Genomic DNA, 20,641 nt, shown 5'->3' on the forward strand with positions numbered 1-20,641 from the left:
CAGCAATTACATTTTCTTTTTTTTTTTCCTTTTTCCAAATCCCAGCACGCTCGTCGAAGAAAGGCAAGGCACGTCTCCCCGGAGCGAGGACGAGAAGTCCCTCCCTTTCGCCATCCCAACCGAAGCGTGATCGGTCTTATGCAAATGCGCGTTTCAGCGACCTGCAGAGGATGTGGAGTCAGATAATGGATTTTCACCCCTTACACGGCTGCATGGCAAGAAGCATTACCGTTTTTATTGTTAAAATACAGTTCCATTCATCACTGCCAGAACACAAACTGCTTTCAATGCATGCACACGTTAGATACACACCAGCAGCAGCACGCACGCACACACACACACACACACACACACACACACACACACACACACACACACACACACAGCGCAAGATAAAGGTTTCACGATCATGATGTATTAAAACTGTATCCGCAGCTATCAAAAAGAGGAATGTATACATATACAGTATGCATTGGTCATTGTACTTATACTGGATTTAATCTTTCAAGTCTAAATAAAGTGGGTGGAAAACACCAACTCTGATCTCCCAAAGAGAATCACCCCGTTGGTCTAAATCCCTGCAATGGAAAAGAGCCGTCCGGGGGAATTAAGATGCCTGAATGCGAAATCAAATCGCACAGCAACCCCCTTTCATCTCGCTCCAAATCGATCGCCTGCCACGGAGCGCGTTGGAGCGGACACCGAAGCGCGGGCGTCCCCCGCGCCTCCTTCTCCCCGCGCACCTCCTTCCCCGCGAACTCTGATCGGAGCGGGGCCCCCTGCGGGAAAAAACGAAGCGGAGCCCGACTCATGGCTTTATTCAAAGTCACGCTGTTCCCGTCGTCCAATTTAGACAATTTGGGTTTTTCCCCCCCTCCTCCTCCTCCTCCCCCCCTTTGGGGTGCTTGACGGACGTCCACGGGAGTCGGCCATGTTGGAAAGGAAAAAAAGGTTTCGACTTTGATGTCGGGGCCCCAGACTGTTAGAGTATTCAGGATGACTTTGATAAACCCCTATTAGAGTCTCTCTCTCTCTCTCTCTCTCTCTCTCTCTCGTCTACCTCTATAAATGAGCACACACACACGCACACACACACGCGCACGTGTGAGAAAGGTCCGGAGAGCGATTCGATTGACAGCCGGGGCACATTAATATGGCAAGGCCCAAAAAAAAAGAGAGCAGCCGGAACCGATTGGCGTTTGTCTAAATAAGATGCCGAGATAAGAGTCTGAGAAGAAATTTTAATACATTTCCAGATTTGGACGGAGGCAGGAAAAAGATGGAGGGGCTGCGTCCCTCGACGTCGTCGGAAACGAAAAAAACGAAGGGAAACGCGCCCCAGTGCGAAACGCAGCGGAGGAAATCTCTTAACAAACACATCGGCTTCCTCATTCAAAAGAAAAAAAAACAAAAAAACAAAAAAACAAAGAAAGGACGGAAAGGAGAGCGAGCGATTGGTGGAGAAAGGCTGGAGAAAGTCGATGCGCCGCGGCCAAAGCTGATGGAGCGGCCCATTCAGCGCTCGCCACTATCTAAATTGAAAAGCGTATTTATACCAACCTGGGGATCAGAAGTTAATGGAAGCAGTCATGCATCAATTGAGTTACATAAAAATGTCAGTCCGAAAAAAGGGTGAGATAACTACATCCTTTTAAAAGATTTTTAATTTTCTCAAATTGGCTTTTTGCGTCGAGTAGAGTGAGAGTGCAAGAGTGTGTGTTGCTGGGTGTGTGTGTGTGTGTGTGTGTGTGTGTGCGTGCGTGTGTATGTGTGATGGTGGTGATGGCCGGGCGTAGGGCACAGTGTTACCGTGGGAGTTTTAATCAGACATCAGAAGGGGTATTAACAGACAAATGTGCTAAAGGAGCAGGATCAAATGGAGATCTCGCTCCACTGTAATGGAACAGAGCTCTCAGGCGCGGTGGCTCATCGCTTCCGCTGAACGAGGCGGAATAATAAATAATAGAGTACTCGATCGGCCGATTCAAACAAGTTTGTGTTGATCGGATAGGGTTTTTTTCGCTGGTTGTAGTAGGTGCCACTGAAGCGTTTCTTCACACGTCTTATCAAACTGAGCCTGAAATGATGCATTTTAATGAGAAGCCATTTTTATCGTGATCGGATCGGGTCTAAAGACAATCGCAAAACTCTACTGAGGTGTGAATCTTGTATAGGCAAGTCAAATGCAAAACTTTAAACACCCGTTACCACCCCTCAACAAGAGTGTTCTAATGCATTAGGAACAACATGAGCTCTCGTATAAGACACGAGGACTCTGCTGCCTGGGAACATAGTCAAACACGCCCAATGTGCAGATCCACTGATTTCCCGAGCCGTGATTCTCCAAATGAAGCGCCATCTTGTTCATACAGTTCCCGTCCATGCCAAAGGTAATAACGACACAAGATTCGCCCGGCACGGCCTTGAATGTGAGCCCGACGAGCGGCTATTTGGTCTGAAGGATGAATTTCCGTCCTCAAAAAGATCCTACCTTTCAACGCCACTACTCAGGGCGGTGCAATCGCTATTTGGTCGCCTTTTAACCAGAGTATTTTAACGATTATAATGAATCAGTTTCCAATGTTTTTCCATGTCTGGCTGCAAAATGAGGCGAGCGGGACAACGCTTTAGAGTAGAGGTGGGACCGATCCGATATCGGTATCGGGTGCCGATACTGACGTCATTCACTCATCGGATATCGGACGTCGCCGATCCACGTCGCCGATCCAAATTCCATTCCATGGCTTTTGCGCTGGACCAGGAACCCGCCGTTTGATTTAGCTAATTGAATGGTCTGCCTCCTCGAGAATTCAACTCAGCAAATAATTGACCTGTGAAGCGCAACATACGAACAGGAACTGGCAGTTGGAGTCGGGCAAACCATCAGTGATTGAAGCAGCCATTCAGCTGTGTTGGTCCTCAAAATAAGACGTGATGATTCCAATATATATATAATATGTGCTGCCATGGAGCTACTGGGAGTTCTAGTTCTATTTGTTCAGCGCCACAGTGAATCAAATCACCAGATGAGGATTAAAAACCACAGATACGCCCTTCGGCTTGCCGGTAACGTCCTGTTTAAAACCAAAATAATCCGATGTCAACGTCGCCGCCATATTGGAACGGGCAGGACCGGCCTGTCACATACAAGTCAAAGCACAAATCGTTCAATTTCTCACTCGATTTCAAGGAGTCATTTTTATATTCAAGGGTTTATGATCTACCTGAGTTAGAAAAAAAGTTTTTTTTTTTCCTCCACGGCCGTTCAAATATGACGGGGACGTTGACGCACAATCCAAAGGTCCAGGTCCAGATCCAGTTCTTAATATTCTTGTTTTTTTGTTTTTTTTTCCCACTTTGAAAACCTACACCTGTTTGTATGTGAAGGTAAAATGTGAAGTATGTGAAGCCTACTGAACATAAAATTTGAATAAATTGCTTTGGAATACATTTAAATGTAATGGATTTTTGTATATTTTTTGCCGTCTTAATAAGAAGTGCTGTGTGGTTTACTACTGCCTCATGTAACCTCATACATAATACCAACAACAACAATAATAATGAGAAAAAAGAGCTCTGGCATCGGAACAGATGTATCGTAATCGGAACCGAAAAACAGTGGACCAGTGCGTCGCTGCTTTAGTTTAAAGTTTCCAAAGCAGCCGACCTACGTCATTTTGATGGAGTGACAATGACAGAAGAAACTAGCTTCAATGTGAATGCCCACGTAATGTACCCCACATAAGGGAGCGCTTGTATTCCTGTATAAAATGACGACCATAAGGTTTTCGAACTCGCTGAAGCTCGATCCTATTCGCCACTAGAGAAAGGTAATTTGAACAAGTTCTGCGCCATTGATGACTCCATTTCCATGGAGACAACCCGTACCGGTATCTCTCTAGGACGACAAAAAGGGTAGAAGAGGGTAAAAAAGGCCGTCGCACAGCCATTTAATATGCATCCACCTGGTCAACATAGTGGGAGGAATCGTCAGTTTGGTGGCTCATCGCTTTGGGTGAATTATGCCCTTTGGACCCAATTACAAATTAATAAAATTAGATATTCTACAACCAGGCAGTGGGCAATTAATATTAGATAGCCCCCATTGCCTCAATAATCCACCCATTTTATCTCCTGTTAATTTCCGGACAGTACCGTGAAATGTTTTGCAATTCAGCATTACGGCGGTGGAGTTGAGGCGAATGGGCAATGCTTCAAATAAATGAGCCACAGACGGTTGTCAGGTAGCGCTTCAGGTGATGATATCCATGGCTAGGGGGCGAAGAACCTTCTTGCTCCCCAGCTCGGATGTAGTCAGCTGATTAATATTTAAGTCGCACCAAACAGCCCGGCAATCCCCCCTCACTATCCCTCTTTGGGTGTTTTCAATGAGCTCAGTCTCCAGTTGTGTCAGAATCTCCACAAAGACTTTCCTTCTTCATGGAAAAAACAGGACGAAATCCAGGGCTCAGACAGACATCCTATTTAAGGTATAAATAAACAAGGTTATTTGCTTTCTCTCCACTGCTCCTTCCTCCTGTAGGTTAGCGAACCGGGTCGTGCAGAGGATGTTGCTTGCAAAGATGATTTTTCACAGAAAATATGAATTCAAGAAAATAACCTATTACGCATGGGATTGCACATGAGGTTATTAGTTATTTGTTATTAAATGGAAAACTTAAGAATTTGGTTACTACGTGGAGTATGGGGGTGGTGTGGTTTGAGCAGCCACACCTGTTTGGGGTCTATGAAATTGCGCTCGAGATCAGGGTGGCTGTGCGCCAGTTGCCCCGTCAGAGCAATCAACGAGCAACAGGTAAATCACCCATTCTGACACACACACGGGGAGAGCCTCTGTCGGGACATGTGTCCATCTGCTCCCGACTTGTTACATCTAGCCCACTCCCTACAATAAACTGATGTGTTTGCAACATCTCTGCCTGTGTCTCTGTGTCGGACGGCTCTGAAAACGCCACTCGGGGGGCGAGCGGCAGACGTAACCGCCACACTAGGTTCAGGCACCAAATAAGTGCCGCCTTCTCCCGGCAGATATATTGTCCCATACCGTGGAGCTTGGGATTTAACTCACAAGATAACATTAAGAGTTGGAAGGTGAGGTGAGTAAGGCAGAAAAAGAAGCGGGTGAAAAACAACTTAATCCACAGGTGGAATTGGGACGCTTTGCGAAATGAAAAGAGGAGCCTGGGAGATAAAAATGAAGAAAAAATGTGTTTCTGGACCAGATTTAAATCTTTTCTAATTTGGAAAAAAAAAAAAACTTGCACCTCATAGCTTCCCAGGGAGGATGAGCTGGTTTTTATTACAGGTGAAGTCTATATCTGGTTGTAAAATGAAATTATGTCGCAATATTTTACAACGAATCGCCAAGACCAAAGAAATATTTCCGAATGGATTTTCAGTCAGTGACAAAATGTTTTATCTTATCATGGGTCTGGTCTATTGACAAACCTTGATTGAATGAATGACTTGGACAATTTACATAGATAAATAACAATACAACCCAATCACAAAATTTATCAAAATCTCTTTTCCATTTCAGCAAATCAGCTCTTTTGGCTACATCCGCACTAACGTTAGAGACTAGAAACAGGAAGCTGCGCCGCTCCCTACTGATACCCACCGTAGCCTCTGGATGTGCCGTGGCATTGCAAAAACTAGTTTAAAATAAAATAGAATTTAAAAAATCATGTCAAATATACCCGTGTGACTATAATGTGAGTTTCCAGTTTTTGAAAAGGATATTTAACATTTGTTTAAGGCTTAAACGTTTGCCCCACTGGACTGCATTTCAAGCACAGTGAAAAGCTGCAGCAGAGGGGTAAGTTTCTCAATAGTAAAGCATTGAGCCAGGTTGTGCTATGAACAGTCATAAACGATGGAAGCCACGGCATGCACGGGGTTTCCCCACTATTTACCGCGTCTCTTTTTAAATGCATCTACATAACCGAGAGAACAAATTGAGATGGTTGCGATGTCGACAACGTGTATAAACGCTTATCACAGAGTCAGATTCCCCTCAAAATGTGACACGCCGCACTCAAACCGCGTGGCAAGCGATAAAAGTATTGCCACGACAAATACAGACACCGCCGGTTGATAAGAGGTAATGGAGCCGTAAACGATTTCACTCTTGTCCACGGCGGCAGCTGATGCAGTTTTTAAGGCAAAAAATACAGAAGGTTTTATTCCGTCCCACAACCAATAGACAGTGCGGGGGTCCTTCACCGAGTTCCACTTAACTTCACCACGGAACAAAACTTCTTTGACTAATTTTCAATCGCGATAGTCATGTCGGTAGAGCCGCAAGTCCAAGGTTTAGTATCCGTGGCAGTGAACCTTTTTTTTTTTTTTTCCCCTCCAGTCCCTTAACCCTCGTCCGCCCGCACACAAATATATTTAATTACAATCATCTCCACGATATGAGCGCTTGACATGCAAATGCTGAACCGACCTCCATCTCAACAAACAGGCCGGTGGAGTGTCGAGCATTTGTTTTTTTGGTGGTTTCATCATTGTACTTGAGATTCAGGTTTCAAATCTCCCAAATAGCACAGCAAAGGCCAAGGACCGCCACGAGTGCTTATAAAGCACTTCTCAAGTGTGTGTGTGTGTACACAAGAGATACGCAGATGAGCATCCGTTTTAGCCAATGGCGCCGCGTCTAGTGGATGTTAAGCCTATTTTGTTTTGTGCCTCTGAAACAACATTTACTTTTTATTATTATTATTTCTTCCTCTGCATTTTTACAGATTTTTACGAAGGATTATCTCGGTTCAAATTTATTTTCCTTTGTTTTTCCTTTTTTTTAACGCCACTTCTATCACGTCTCCTTTCTGTGTTATTTGGGGTTTATCGTACATCGAATCATACATACATATCCGCAAAGGCAACGCGACCGAACAAAATACAAAAAAGATTGAGCGTGAAAATATTGAAGCGTGTGGGTGTCGTACACTTGATAAAACTGCCATCTTAAAATATCAGCCACGGTAGGAATTGGTTTTTTTTGTTCCCTGACACGCCATTCTAAGCCAAATGAGAAGTCAAATTTTATTTCTTGATTCCCCGATACAAGTATGAACAATGATCTATGACGTATAAACCGACAGATGTTTTTTTTTTTTCCCCAATCACGTTCCCCGGGAGGTAAAGCCCAATAATCGTGGGGCAAAGAACCCAACGTTTATCATTACATTCTCTGTCCTTTTGTACTTTACGTAAGTACATTATATTTTTTGCCGGTTCGGTCGCGTTTGGGGGAGATTAAGCTCGCTCTCCGCTCCGTGTGGTGAGGTCGCATGTCGGCTCTTTGGCAGACGCAGCCACCACGTCCCTGTAAAGTGAATTCGGTCATTTGTTTCGAAACACGTTGTACATGTGTGAAAGCGATTGCTGAAAAAACGATGTGAAAAGACTGAACGATGTAGTCCCGAATTGTGGAGACGGACGGTTGAACCGTTTCCCACCGTTTTCGTGGCCGGTATTTTGCGGGCGGGGCTAAATCATGACTCGATGAACCAACTTTTACATGCTTTGGCTATAATTTGGCTGGGTGGTTGATAAAATATTTTTTTTCTGTGGTGTGACAAACCCAGAATATGTATTTATTATTGCTTCATAGGGACATTAAAAGCGCTGTAAACAAATATACAGCAGTAGATCCAAGTTTTTCTCTCTCTCTCTCTCTCTCTCTCTCTCTCCCTCTCTCCCACGGTTTTTCCATTGCTCTGCATTTTACAGCGTAGGGAAATAACAACAGCCAGCAGCGGCGGGCGACGATGTGTGTCGCATTGTATAGGTGTTGTGATTAATCGAGCTTGCCAAATGGAAAACGAAATTCTTGCAAGGCCATGATGTTTAGTAGGCAGTTAAGTGTTTGAGAGGAGAAAAAAAAATGTAATAAATAAACAGATGGGACACGTGATTGACTTTGCTGACTTTAACACCACATGCCAGAAGGCGTTCGGAGGCTCAATGGAAGACGATGGTCTCGGCTGACTCTCCGGACCCGTTGGCTGAACGGCTATTGCGCCGAGAAGCAAAGCAAAATACGGGATTGCGCCCAAATACACATAGGCGGACGGACAGATTTACAGTGGCGATGACAGGTCGTGATTTTCAGTCTTCATCGAAGCACGCTGAGCGATTATCCCGCGAAAACCACATCGATCCCCCGCGGCACAGAGAATCCCAAATCCACACTTAGTGCAGCAAAAATTGCCGTAATTGAAACGCGACACGACCTTGTGTGGGGCTGCTTTGTGGCACACCAGCGCACTCGACGGATCCTCAGAGTGGAATAACAAGCCCATTACACAGGCAGGGGAATACGGTCGGAGCAGGAGGATGGAGCAGGGCGATTTAGCAGGGCCTTAACCTGCCGCAGGGTTCCGTACATAAGGGTTGCGAACGAGCTTTCACAGGGATGCATGTAACACGCACATAACACACACACACGCACACACACACACACACACACGCACACACACACACGCACACACGCACACACACACGTCCTCATTACTCCCCCCTAGGAAAGGACAAATAAAAAAAACATGGTAGTTTCAGGATAAACTCCATTTTATCCTTATCTACGTTGGATTATACAGTGTAACTTGAAAGGCCTGGGTAGCGTCTGGGGAACCGTGTCACGTATATATAATAGTAATGACACAAAATCAGAACAAACCTCGTCGTTTGAATAGCAATGACGCGTACCAGTGTATGAGCGGTGCTGTTAAGTTTTGTCTCAATGAAATAAAAAATGTTCTCTATTCTGCGGTGCAATGACGTGCTTTTTTCTGATCATACCATCGCGTCCGTTGTGTAGATTACGCCACTCTCGGTTTTGTGATCTCATCAGGAATGTTCCCTTGACTGTTGTCGTGGACATGGCGCTGATATCACTTCCCCAATAGCCAACAAACGGTTGCCATTACCTATTGGATTACGCTGGAGGGAAATGTCATTTGGCGTCCTTTGGAATTGAGAGATTTTTCTCTGATGGGATAGGGTCCAATCCCCTGGGCATCAGGGGGAAAAATTGGTATTTAGATGGTGTTTAAATGAATGACGCAGATTATTATTTTGAAGCCATGCACTCTTTTATTTATTTTTATTCATTTGTGGCAATAATCCGCCCGGAAATTACAAACCGATGCTGAGATCAAAACACGGATTCTCCGCCGATGCCTCAGCCCCGAAACTCTTTCAGTGAAAAACAAGCAGAACCTTTTTCCAGCCCGCTCCCTAATAGAATAATTTGCTCAGACAAATTCTATGAGGTGAAATCTGGCGGCCGCCTAATACGGCATAATGGAGTGAGTCAGGGCTCCCGGCATTGTGGCCGAGGATCCGCCGCGGCGGCCGGCTAATAAAACAAAGAACCCGGGGACGAGCTGTTACGCTTCCACGCGACGGGAGTGGGAAGACGGGAGCGGAGAATGGGAGCCACTCGCGAAAAGGCTAATTCCTGCGGCAGTTGTTTAAATGAAAAGCGGTGTATGCGCCGTGCATAAGGAGTAGCGGAGAGAGACGGCGGGGGGAAGACACTAGTGTTGTCGTTGTGGAATAGTTCCGTCTGATGCAGGTACAAAAGAATAAACTATACTAACCTCCACTGATGCTCATAAGTGATATATCCACATACCTGCACATGCTGGGGCTGGGCGATATATCATTATAATACTAATATCGCGATGTACGATAGACTAAATATTGTCTTGTTTTGGTTATTGGAATATCGCAACATAGCTTAATGTTGTCTTTAAGGCTGTGTTACAGTAAACTTATGGAATTTTCTGAACTTCTCCGACTGTTCTAATCAATGCACCAATAACCGCATTTACCAAAATGACCTACGAAAGCACCAATATCACCAATAACCATCCTTTCAATACTGTCGTCGAGTATCGATGTCGAGGCATTTGTGAAAAAACGATTCTGATATTTGATTTTGTCCTACCCACACCCAGCTACACACATCTTACGCTCACGCCTTTTCACCCCCAACCCAGGCCATCTAAGCCCGAATCCGTCCCGCCCCGAATGGTTTACAGTCGCTGCCAGACTCCCTCTGACCCAGTATCTTCGGCGGCAGAGCAGAGGGCCTGACACACACCGCCACGGGATAGAGTCAGCCTGAGCCGCTGATTGATCCGTGGAGTAATTGGCTCTGGGAGGAGGAAGCAGCCGGAGGAGGTAAATAAGAGCCATCCTGCCGGATAGTGAGTTAAGTTCCAGCGGGTGATAAAGCCTGATTGGCCGTCCCCCGAGTGGAGGCCCCGGCGGCCGATAAGCCTGCGAACACTCCGTGCTGTACATCAGGTCTTCTCCTCCCTCCCTCGGGGAGGAGGAAAGCGGGCGGAGGGGGTGGGGTTATGGGAGCAAGGGTACAGCCTGATGTCGAGGGAACAGGAGGAGGGACATGGAGGAGGTGGTAGAGAGGGTATGAGAACCGACCTCTTCAACAGCTGCAGGAAGGGCGCCTGAAATCCAGACCCTCGCCGCCTCTCTCGTCTCACTGAGACAAGGGCATGGTTGGTGGGTAAAGCCGATTTCCGAGAGACAGCAGAATTGATCGAAATGAGAGCAGTCGCGATTTTAGTTGACGAATAATGGTCGACTAATAATTGCGATTAACGTCTTTTTTGTTGATTTTATGACATTATCATAGCATGAGCTCATAATCGAGTAATACTTAATGTCTACCTGTTGCAGAAGAAATATCTATTGACATTGAAACGATGATATATAAATTCAGGTAGACAGTTTTACATTACATTTAGCAGACGCTTTTATCCATAGCGCCTTACAATTATTCAAACACAGACGGACGCAGCCATCAGGAGCAATTAGGGGTCAAGTGTCTTGCTCAAGGACACTACAGCATGCTAGCAGGAGGAGCCTGGGGTCGAACCAGCAACCACGACCAGCTCTACCTCCTGAGCTACCATCCCCTCGGTTAATTGGTTCAAACGAACTGTTGGAAACTTGACAAATTCGCATTTTATTTGGTTACATTTCCAACATCGGTGTAAAATTCTCCTTAAATTTGAACGGAAACATGATTGCCGAATCAGACGATTTTACAAAACGATGTCATACTTGGGACGGCTCTAGATGAGCCTGGGCGCGTTTAATCAGCACTCATCCTTATATACACCAGGAATATCAGGTAAATAAATTTAAAAAATATGAAAATTAAAAGAATAAGCCACTTGTTCCGTTCTGTCCCAGCGTTTTTTTTTACCGTCTGATCGGATTACTTTGGGGGAGGGAAACTGCGGTGCAGATGAACACCGCTCCCCTGGAGTGGTCATCGTACACTCCCCCAGAGCGTAAACCACACACTCGCGCGTCTTCTCCCGCCGCGCCGAGTGAACGGCGTCTATCGGGAGGAACCGTCGGCGGCGCAGCACAACCTGAAGGCTCCCAGCGAAACAAAGCAAGCACAGCGGGAGGCGCTAACGAGAATGAGCATTAAGGCAAAAACATTAGTGAGATTACTTTCCTTCCCGCTGTCTCCTCGTGATTTACGAGGGGCGACCGTATGTATGCAGCTCATTAGACGAGCGTGGCCTTTAAATAATCCATTGGAGATATAGAGGGGAATAAAACACAACACATGTCTTTTCCGTTCCCACGGAGCATTTTCCCACTTTTTTTTCCCCCCCGGAGATCCGCGCCCCTCCACACCACCCGCCGAAAAATGGAATTAAAGTCCCGGCGCATGTGTCCCGCCCCAGGAGCTCCGCAATTGAAAGACACCGTTTTGACCGGATTTGATTTCTGTAAAGGATCGGGCCCCTTGGATCTGGATCTCGACGCGACGGCGTCTCGATGCGCCGCTGCTCAGCCCCACCTCCCGAGGCGGCGGTCCTCCGAATACTTTTTCACTCTTAGCTACCGCTCTTTCCTTCTTTTTTTTGTTTTTATTTTTTATTTTTATTACAGCCGTTGAGAGCGTGCTCCTTTCCGTCTGAAATAAAAGGAAATAATCCTGATTTACTTTCCGGCGCTGCCCCCAGCCGTGCCACGTCAGAAACTCCATCTCTGGAAACGTTATTCGCGAAGATTGAAGAGCGCAGTTGGAAACAGAAAAAAAAAAAGGGGATACTCGTTTCTGGCAAATTACTTTGGAGAGGGATGTGAAAGTTTGGAGAAGAAAGTTCAGCGATCTTATAGTCCAACCCCAGTGGTCGGCATTGACTTTGTCGTTTCCGACAGAAGGCTAGGGTCGATCCCCTGTTCAATTTCCAATTTTCCAGTTGAAACCCATCTAAATTCAATCTCGCAGACCTGCTTCCGGTACATTAGGACCACATAGCCCATTCCGGCTCCAATCTCATAAACCATTAAAGTAATTTCCTTCAAAAATGATTATTCTCCCAGTTAGAGGCCGCTGTGGCTTTAAATGACCCGGATTCTTCATGTTGGAAAACATTATATTGACACCGCAGGTAATGGATAAGAGGTTGGGTGGCACGAGGTGATGTGGTGCAAACTGACAGCGTATTTGATTGACCTTTACAATCAATAACAGAAGGGAGATCCAATAACGTAGTACAGCAAGAGGAATTGCCAATGCATACTGTGCCTTTTGCATTGACATTCTTTAATATTCTGTGTGAAGAAGAAGAACAAACTTAAAAAAAACACCCATCTCAGAACCAGACGTTATGCCACCGGGTCCAAATATCTCGGCATCCTAATTGACTGAAATCCTTCGTTCAAAGCACCTGTGAAGTACGAAGGGGAGAATCAGTGCGAAAGTCATACACCACTAAAGGATCACGCTCTTTTTTTGGGGTATTATACAGATGATATGGCCTGTCATCGCCAGGTCACAAGTGCGTATTGGTCCGGAACCTCTTCGTTAATTTTTCAATTTCCAAGGGGCGTTACCAACAGGCACAGACCAAAATGTCTCTAGCCGCAATTGGATAGACCTACAACCAATCAGAGCATCGGATAGACCTACAACCAATCAGAGCATCAGATCGACCTACAACCAATCAGAGCATCGGATAGAACTACAACCAATCAGAGCATTGGATAGAACTACAACCAATCGGAGCATTGGATAGAACTACAACCAATCGGAGCATTGGATAGACCTACAACCAAACAGAGCACTGCATAGACGTAAGTAAATTCGCAGTACCAGCAGTATTTTCATTTAGAGATTTTCGTTGATGCAATGTCCCAACATAGTAATTTAGTTCATGTAAATTTAATTTAGCTTAGTGGCGATACGGTCTCGGCAGAAGTAGCAACAGTAGATGGAGGGATGAAAGTACCAGGGCTGGTCACAGATGGCACCTTTGGCACCATTGTTTTACTTCTACTCTTGATTAAAGTACACCCAAACCATGTGACGCAGGTCTGTATGTAGGACTGACTTGATAGAAGACAGATGTAGGTTGTTGATCGCAGAAATCAGTTTTTTCTACACATGAGGACCTTTCTGTAGAGATCGTTCTGACATTTGACTGAAAAGTGTTATTTAGCCCCGTTTCTCCCCTACTCGGCGGTCTTAAACCTCAGATTTACAAGGAATTCAATGGCCACTGACCGTCTCACACCTCACATGCTGTTTGAGAGGCAGAGCACACACGAGTGAATCCACACTGAAGCCCCTTGACACACTGTACAAACAGACTCTCAAGGCTCTGGAGCAGAAACCAAACAGCTACCACCTCAGTGTTTTTTATAAGGAAGCATAACCTTTTCAGTTGGTAAATTCAAACAGTAAACTGCCTCGTTAATAAGATCTTGCAAAGTACTGCTCCTCCTCCACCTCCACCATTATGCATCTCCAGTGTCATGTACGTGTCAATATTTTTTATCGAATAATCGCATGCATTAAAGTGGAAATACTGTACATAGGACCGTCTCTCTTTGGGTGGATTGCACTATGAATCCCAGAATTCCATTTGAAACATGTTTTTTTGACCATGTTCATCAATATCAACAGTTTACTGACCACAACTAGCTGCCGGTATATCGGATTCATCTTTCACGTCTTGTGCGTGCCCGATCGGTGCATTCTGGATAAGGCGGAGCCCTCCACCAACAATGCAAACGGCATATAGAGGAGCACATGCAAAACGCAAACACATTGGGTGTTTTTTATAAAGTGCCAGAGAAACAAAAAAAACATTGGATGAATATCAAATTGGGGAGGTTTTTAAACAAAATAATCTCACGGATTACCACTTTAAAGCATTGACTTTGACACCCCTCGCATTAATGTTTTTTAAAGCCGCTTCTTATTATACAGTTTGACAGTTTTCCAGAGCAGCTTCAGCAGCAGAAGTCATCATCTTCTGCTGAAACTCCTTTCCTGATATTTGTTATAAGTAAAGCGCATCACCTCCAGTGCTGCGGTTTTATTATTTCCTGCAAGTATCGGCAATTACAAAGGCGCTCGCTGTGTCGTGTTATGTAAATGGCTTGATTTGCGCTTGGTAAGGCAAACTCCAATTCCACTGGCAATTAAAAGGTAATATTCTACCACAAGTTAGTGCATGTAGGCTTGATTCTATTTCTTCTCACTAAAGTTGGCAAAAAAGGTTGCCCTTTTTTCTGGAAGTCGTTGTATCCACAGAAGATTTGAAAAGCTAAGCGGGCCGCATGAGGTTTTGTTTTTTTAGGGTTTTTTTTTAAACCACAGAATTCGGCAGACCTGGGATGAGAAAGAAAACACACTGACAGTTCCCTGAGAGTACATTTAGCAGCATCTGCTTTTGCTGACACTCTCTGGCGCTTCAAAGGACCCACGATCACATCGAACGGGACGCGGCGAATTTTGCCGCTTTTATTTGCGATGATGAGGGGCCCCCGCTGTGCTGCAGCACGACTTCCTGCGCCAGGGTGCAGAGCGCCCTGGGTCACTGAGCTCTCCCACGATCCGGGACCACAGCACCACCAGCCAGCAGCATCATGAACACACCGACACGCAGGCACACAATATATACAACAGACGATGGTTCCTCTGCAATTTTGGCACGTAAAGGACAATTTTCCTTAATGGGAAAATAGCGTTTACAGTACGTTTCCTGCTGATTCAACTTATCTTCCACAACTTGTATGTTGCATGAGTGGTCGGTGACTGGCTTTGAGTCTGCACTCAGGAACCAGTAAGAGTGCGGAGGAAGTGATTTATATCTGTGCTTCAACCTCTGACATGTTGAACTGGGTAAATTGATTAACAGAGAGACACTTTGATTTAATCGTATTTGCCTCACAAGTGTCATTGCATTGCTTCCAATTTAATCTCCATTCTAATGGAGATTAAATTGCATCTGCAAACAAACCCCCCTCCTGCAAACGCACGACCTCGGGTGGTCCCGACAACCAAAGCTTAAAAAATGAATTTGCTGAGCCATGATTATGTTTCCTCAACTCATAAGCTCATTGGGTCTTGTTTTGTTTCCCTGTTTTTCCAGCCCAGGGCCTAGGCCATTCATAGCACCACCTTGCTGAACATTACTACGAGATATTTACCGCTCCGGTGCAGCCTCAAAACGTGAAGCTAACAATCACATAAATTCTGACAAAGCTTGCTCAAAGTGATCCATAATGATATTTGAAGGACCAAAGAGCTGCTGCCAAACCGCCGGCAATGCCGAATTTGCGACATGACCGGTCGAGGAAGCCGAGGACCAACCGGCGTTCATCATCTAGGCCGGTGACTCCCAACATGGGGCGCAAGATCCCCAGTGGGAGTCCCGAGGCCTTGGACGTTTTTTTTGGCATAATGCTTCCCAATAGGTCCCAAAAATCCACACGGGTGACAGTTTAAGTACAAACAAAATCATGACTTTATGTTCTGATGTATTGCACACCCTAAAAAACCTTGCTGTCTCTACCCTGGAGAACCAATTCATACCAAAACAACCGCTCATAAAAACATGAAAAAACAGGAGTGCTTCTTGTAAATAGGCGGATCTATGATTGAATCAGGTTTGATTTAGGGGTTTTAAGTCTTGGAGGATAAAAGGTTGCGAATCCCTCCTTTAGTCTTATGTATCATAAAACTGCATAGGCTCATTTCTCAAGAAGAAAATGAAGTAGAATTTAAGGGAAAAGTTTTGTGGCTGACGCCCTGGGCTTTTATCTTGCTCATTTCCACGAAACATTGTCGGCTGCGGCGTCTCCGACTCCCTGCGTCTGAGCCTTCGGGTGATAATCAAAGGCCCGTGAGTCATCTCCCGACACCATGCAGATCCTCAGAGCTTCCGCTAAAGACGCCGTGACTCAGGTTGAGGTGAGACTCCTTGGCTCTGCCTGATTCACTCGGCGGCTGCCGCAGCTCCCGCATTAGTCATCGTGACGACGAGTCTCTGGACAGAGGACATCATCAGAACCCGGGGACGGGGGGTAAGACTCGTAAAATAGGTTTTATCACTGCGGTCGGGAGACGATTGAGAAAACAGAGCGGAGCGGGAGCTGATTAATGTCGCCTTTGTTGCCGCCGCATATCGACTCTCACCTCTTACTCATCACTGCGTGAATTAAGGCGGAAAAGGCGGATGTGAGCCGCCATTCTCACAGCCGGGGTTTTCGAGTCAAGTGAATTCAGTACTTTTATCTCCTTAAAATATGTAAATTATATGCCACAGATATTTATTATCGAGTCCCCCCCGCGCTCAGCTCATCTTTTTTAACAAGACTCCCAAGAGCACAAAACACAAGAGTATTCTGCGAAAGAAGCTATAATTAATTTGTTTTTTAAAATTTATTATTTTTATTATTATTATTTTTATTATTATTATTATTATTATTATTATTATTATTGCGGCCCGCATTCTACACAACTGTGTCATTTACCCCGCCCCACTCTGTATGCTTCTCTAAACCTCATCTCAACGATGGAAAAATATAACATTAATCCTCTTTGTGAATAAAGATCCCATGAGTATATTGACTCGTCCTCAGAGACACGGAAACAACCTCGAGTGTCAGTGACCTGTGAGCAAACTTGGGAAAACAATTCCCCCGATGCTCTGACTGCAGATGTATAAACTCATCTGCGGTGACGTGCTTATAGGCAGCGGATCATAAATCCTCAAACCCACCTTAAAAAGTTTACGGTATTGTTAAAATCGGTCAAGGAGAGGCCAAGGAGTACTGAGTCGCTTCTAAGCCCTGATGGCTCCTCATCAATTTCAACGCCGCTGCGGTAATGGGATCTCGACCAAATGGGATGGAAATTAGGGGAGCCGAGGGTTTTTCGCTTACTGGCGTATTTGCGAGGATTGCGTGTGAAAACAACGATTTGCTCGCCCGCGCTCCGTCTGCCTCCTCGAGCGTGCACGCCGGAGTGCTGCTGGTGAGCTCTCAATGAAATTTGCCGATATTCCAAGTCCCTCCGGAATCGCGGCAAAGGAATAACAACCTACCCGGGTCAAAGGGAATCTCCCTCTACAGCAAACGGAAACCCTGTTGTCATTTAGGAGGGTATGTGCACGGGGGCCGACAATCAATAGGACGGCGAGGGGCCTCATCAAAGCGCAGGAAGCCCCAGCCATGTTTGTCGTTCATTTAACGGCTTTGCCGCTAGGTGCATATGGAACGGGGGAAACCTTAAAAGGACCATACCGGCGTCCAATTGAGTTTTAGCCTGTTTACCAGTCAGAACGCACATTTTGCTTCACCCCATGAGGGTTTTCCTGATGACGGCTCCCACGTCGAAGATTTTAGAAACCTACCTGAGAATAATCTCACTGGTTCTGGAAACTGTGGGGCCTCTACTACGGAGACGGGTTCTCTCAAATGTACTTCATTTTCCATATATTCTGTATTTTTTTTTTTTTCCATGTTCAAGCAATGGCGCATAACGTCTCAAATGGAATTGACAAACACAAAATACAGCAAAATAAAATAAATTTAAAAAATGAATATGTGGGACCGTAGTTGTCAGCTGTCACCAGGGAAATGATTGGGGGCAATGCAAAATGGCTGAAAACCAAATTGGATGAAAGCATTGTATCGCTGTGGGGGAGCGAAACAATCGAAAAAAACAAAAACAAAAAAAACAAACGTCGACATTTACCTGCGGTGAAGTTGTAGCTCGCCGAAAATCCCACCGCTTCCAGTTCACCGTCGCTGACAAATTTTATCCACAGATATCGGCCGCTACTCCTGATATCGGGCGGGCTGTGCTGCCCGCAGTGCCGGCCCAGCATCAGGGAGAAGCCGAAGGGTCCATCGCGCACCTCGATGTTGTCAAATTTACATTCCCAAGAGGACTCGATGGAGTAGTTTTCTTCGAAGTGTAGGTCGATGCACTGCCTTGGGGGCGCTGCAGGGGGGGAGGTGACAGAACAGCGAGAACAACGACTTTGAGACGTGAAAACAATCACATAGTCAAGGCACGAATCAACTCGCCGATTATCAATCACATTCATTGATCGAGAGTCGTTCCGTTTTCAATACCGGCAGGCCCACCCGGTCAATAAATCTTCTTACCAAACTGGGATTAAGCTCTCTCTGGAGATGCCCCAACCCCACCTCACCCCACCCTGACCCCGTGTATTCATTTTGGGAATCTCGTTAGGATTCATCAAATATCATGTCCCAGTAGAAAAACGCAGCAGATTAAGCCGTCCGTTTCCTCCATAATTCCCGTAACATCCAAACTGCCGCATCCCATCCTCTCATACGTCCTTTACCCGGGGAGGGATCTGGAAGCGTTTTTTCTTGTGGGTGAGGCTTAAGAGATAATACTGTACTTACCTTCCAGGATGTAAACACACTCTGTGTCTGGGGGGTATTTGTTTGGGTAATTGGGAGATGTGAAGAGCCCTCCCTCTGGTTCTTTCACCCAAGTTCCACATTGGCCCGCAGGCTTGACTCCGGAATTGTTTTTCACTGGAACAGGAGGAGAAGAGGGAGCGGGAATGAAAAGCCATACGGAGATTTAAAGCGCGGAGGAAGGGGAGGGAGACGAGAAGAAGGTGTGTGCGATAAAAGAAGTGGGAGGGCGACTGTGGTACCTGCTGTATCCCTCTTAGTTGCCCCAGACAACCCAAGTACGACAAGACTTGCAACAACTGTGAAGAAAGGACAAAATACATTGTGGATGAAATACATTATATTCATCTCTCTATCTCTATCTACATCTTTCTCTCTCAATTCAATTAAAAAAATGTTGATTGACATGGGAACCACACATTTACATTGCCAAAGCAAGTGGAAAAACAAAAGAAAATGGAGAATATAAGTACAGTAAGTGAAGATAAGCTAAAATACTGTGCCGACAGAGAGATGTAAAGATAAACTAAAATATGTACCTACAACTAGTTCATCAGTATATTCATGTTGTAACCTTATAATGTAGCTTACACTTTGCATTACTGCAACAACACAACCTCACATTGTAAAATTTGTACATATATGTTATTTTATTTTTATTTTTCCATCTATTGCGTGACATGCACTGTTCTGCTGATGTAACACCACTCCCCAGGGGATTAACAAAGTGTTATCTTATCTTATCTCATTTATACAACGTCAGCCATAATGGGCAATAAAGATGTGTTGACTCCAAAACAACAGTTCATCCTGCGAGATTATTAAAATGGGGAGGGGGGGGGGGATCTTTGCAGCTCTGCAGGTTGGATGTGATGGTGATGACTGTCTTACCGTGAAACAAACTGTGCCCATGTACCATGTCTGTTCCTTTCACAAGGGGCTTCAGGCTCAACCAATTCCATTTAGATCAAGGAATACTTCAGGGGGAAGATGATGGAGATCAGAGTTTTCTGGGAGTCCTCCTTGCAAATAAATCTATACTCCTTGGATCAATTGTTGCATAAAAAGAAAAGGTAATAAAAAAAATACATTAAAAAAAAAAAAAAAAAAAAAAATCGAATCAAATAAAAATAAAAATAAAAACCCTGGCGCAGATTTCCCTCGACAAAACTAATCACCAGTTTCATATAAAACTAAAAACAGGTCTAAACACTCGCCCGATTTCCATCCAAACGTTTCTAAAACCCTTTGGTGCTTCTGGTGCACTGAAAGGATTAATACTCCCGTCATCAGCCTTCCCTTACTCGCTCCAACCTTTCTTTCTCAGCAAAGGTTTGTTTTTGTTTATTTCGTTATTTTTGTCGTTTTCCCTTCATTCCGCTTCAGTCCTTCGGTGGGGACGGCGGAGCTCTCGGCGCGTCCTGGACCATCTCTCCCCGCCTGCTCGCTCACTCTCGGCGTGCGTAACGCGTAGAAATCCCCGGAATCGAATGGGTGCTTCTCAGAGGACGGGAGTGCAATTTTCGCGACGGGGTCCGCTCAGGGGCGGTGCAGATGTGGGAGCATCCTCTCCGTCCTCTCCTCTGCCTCCCTGTCACTGGGATTGGGAAGTCCCCCGCAGCCTGCAGGAGTTGGCGTGCGATCGCCCTCCTCCAGTTTGCGACGCAGCGCTCCTTATGCGCAAAGGCGCTCCGCGAAGACCGCGTTGCGCACAATGAAAACTTGTAAAAAAAAAAAAAAAAGATGTAATTTTTTTTTTTTTTTTTTAAGAAAAAAAGAAAATCTCACCGTCCCGTCTCCATCACCGCAAGAGCACAACTACGAGCCAAGTGAAGAAGGGAGCACACGGTGTGTTTCA

General features: G+C 45.4%; 1 protein-coding gene across 1 annotated transcript in view; it reads right to left on the reverse strand.

Moving 5' to 3' along the window:
* Positions 1–19,702, reverse strand: part of neto1l (neuropilin (NRP) and tolloid (TLL)-like 1, like) — a gene marked incomplete at both ends in the record, with an annotated part of 68,886 nt that extends 49,184 nt beyond the window's left edge. Inside the window, 4 exons of the mRNA XM_080019870.1 lie at positions 18,083–18,331; positions 18,766–18,900; positions 19,026–19,082; positions 19,675–19,702. Of these exons, the coding sequence (XP_079875996.1) occupies positions 18,083–18,331; positions 18,766–18,900; positions 19,026–19,082; positions 19,675–19,702 (469 nt within the window). The remainder of the gene's footprint in view (positions 1–18,082; positions 18,332–18,765; positions 18,901–19,025; positions 19,083–19,674) is intronic.
* Between the last annotated feature and the right edge of the window lie 939 nt (positions 19,703–20,641).

This window comes from Zeus faber (genome assembly GCF_960531495.2).
Source record: "Zeus faber genome assembly, chromosome: 19".
NCBI lineage: Eukaryota > Metazoa > Chordata > Actinopteri > Zeiformes > Zeidae > Zeus > Zeus faber.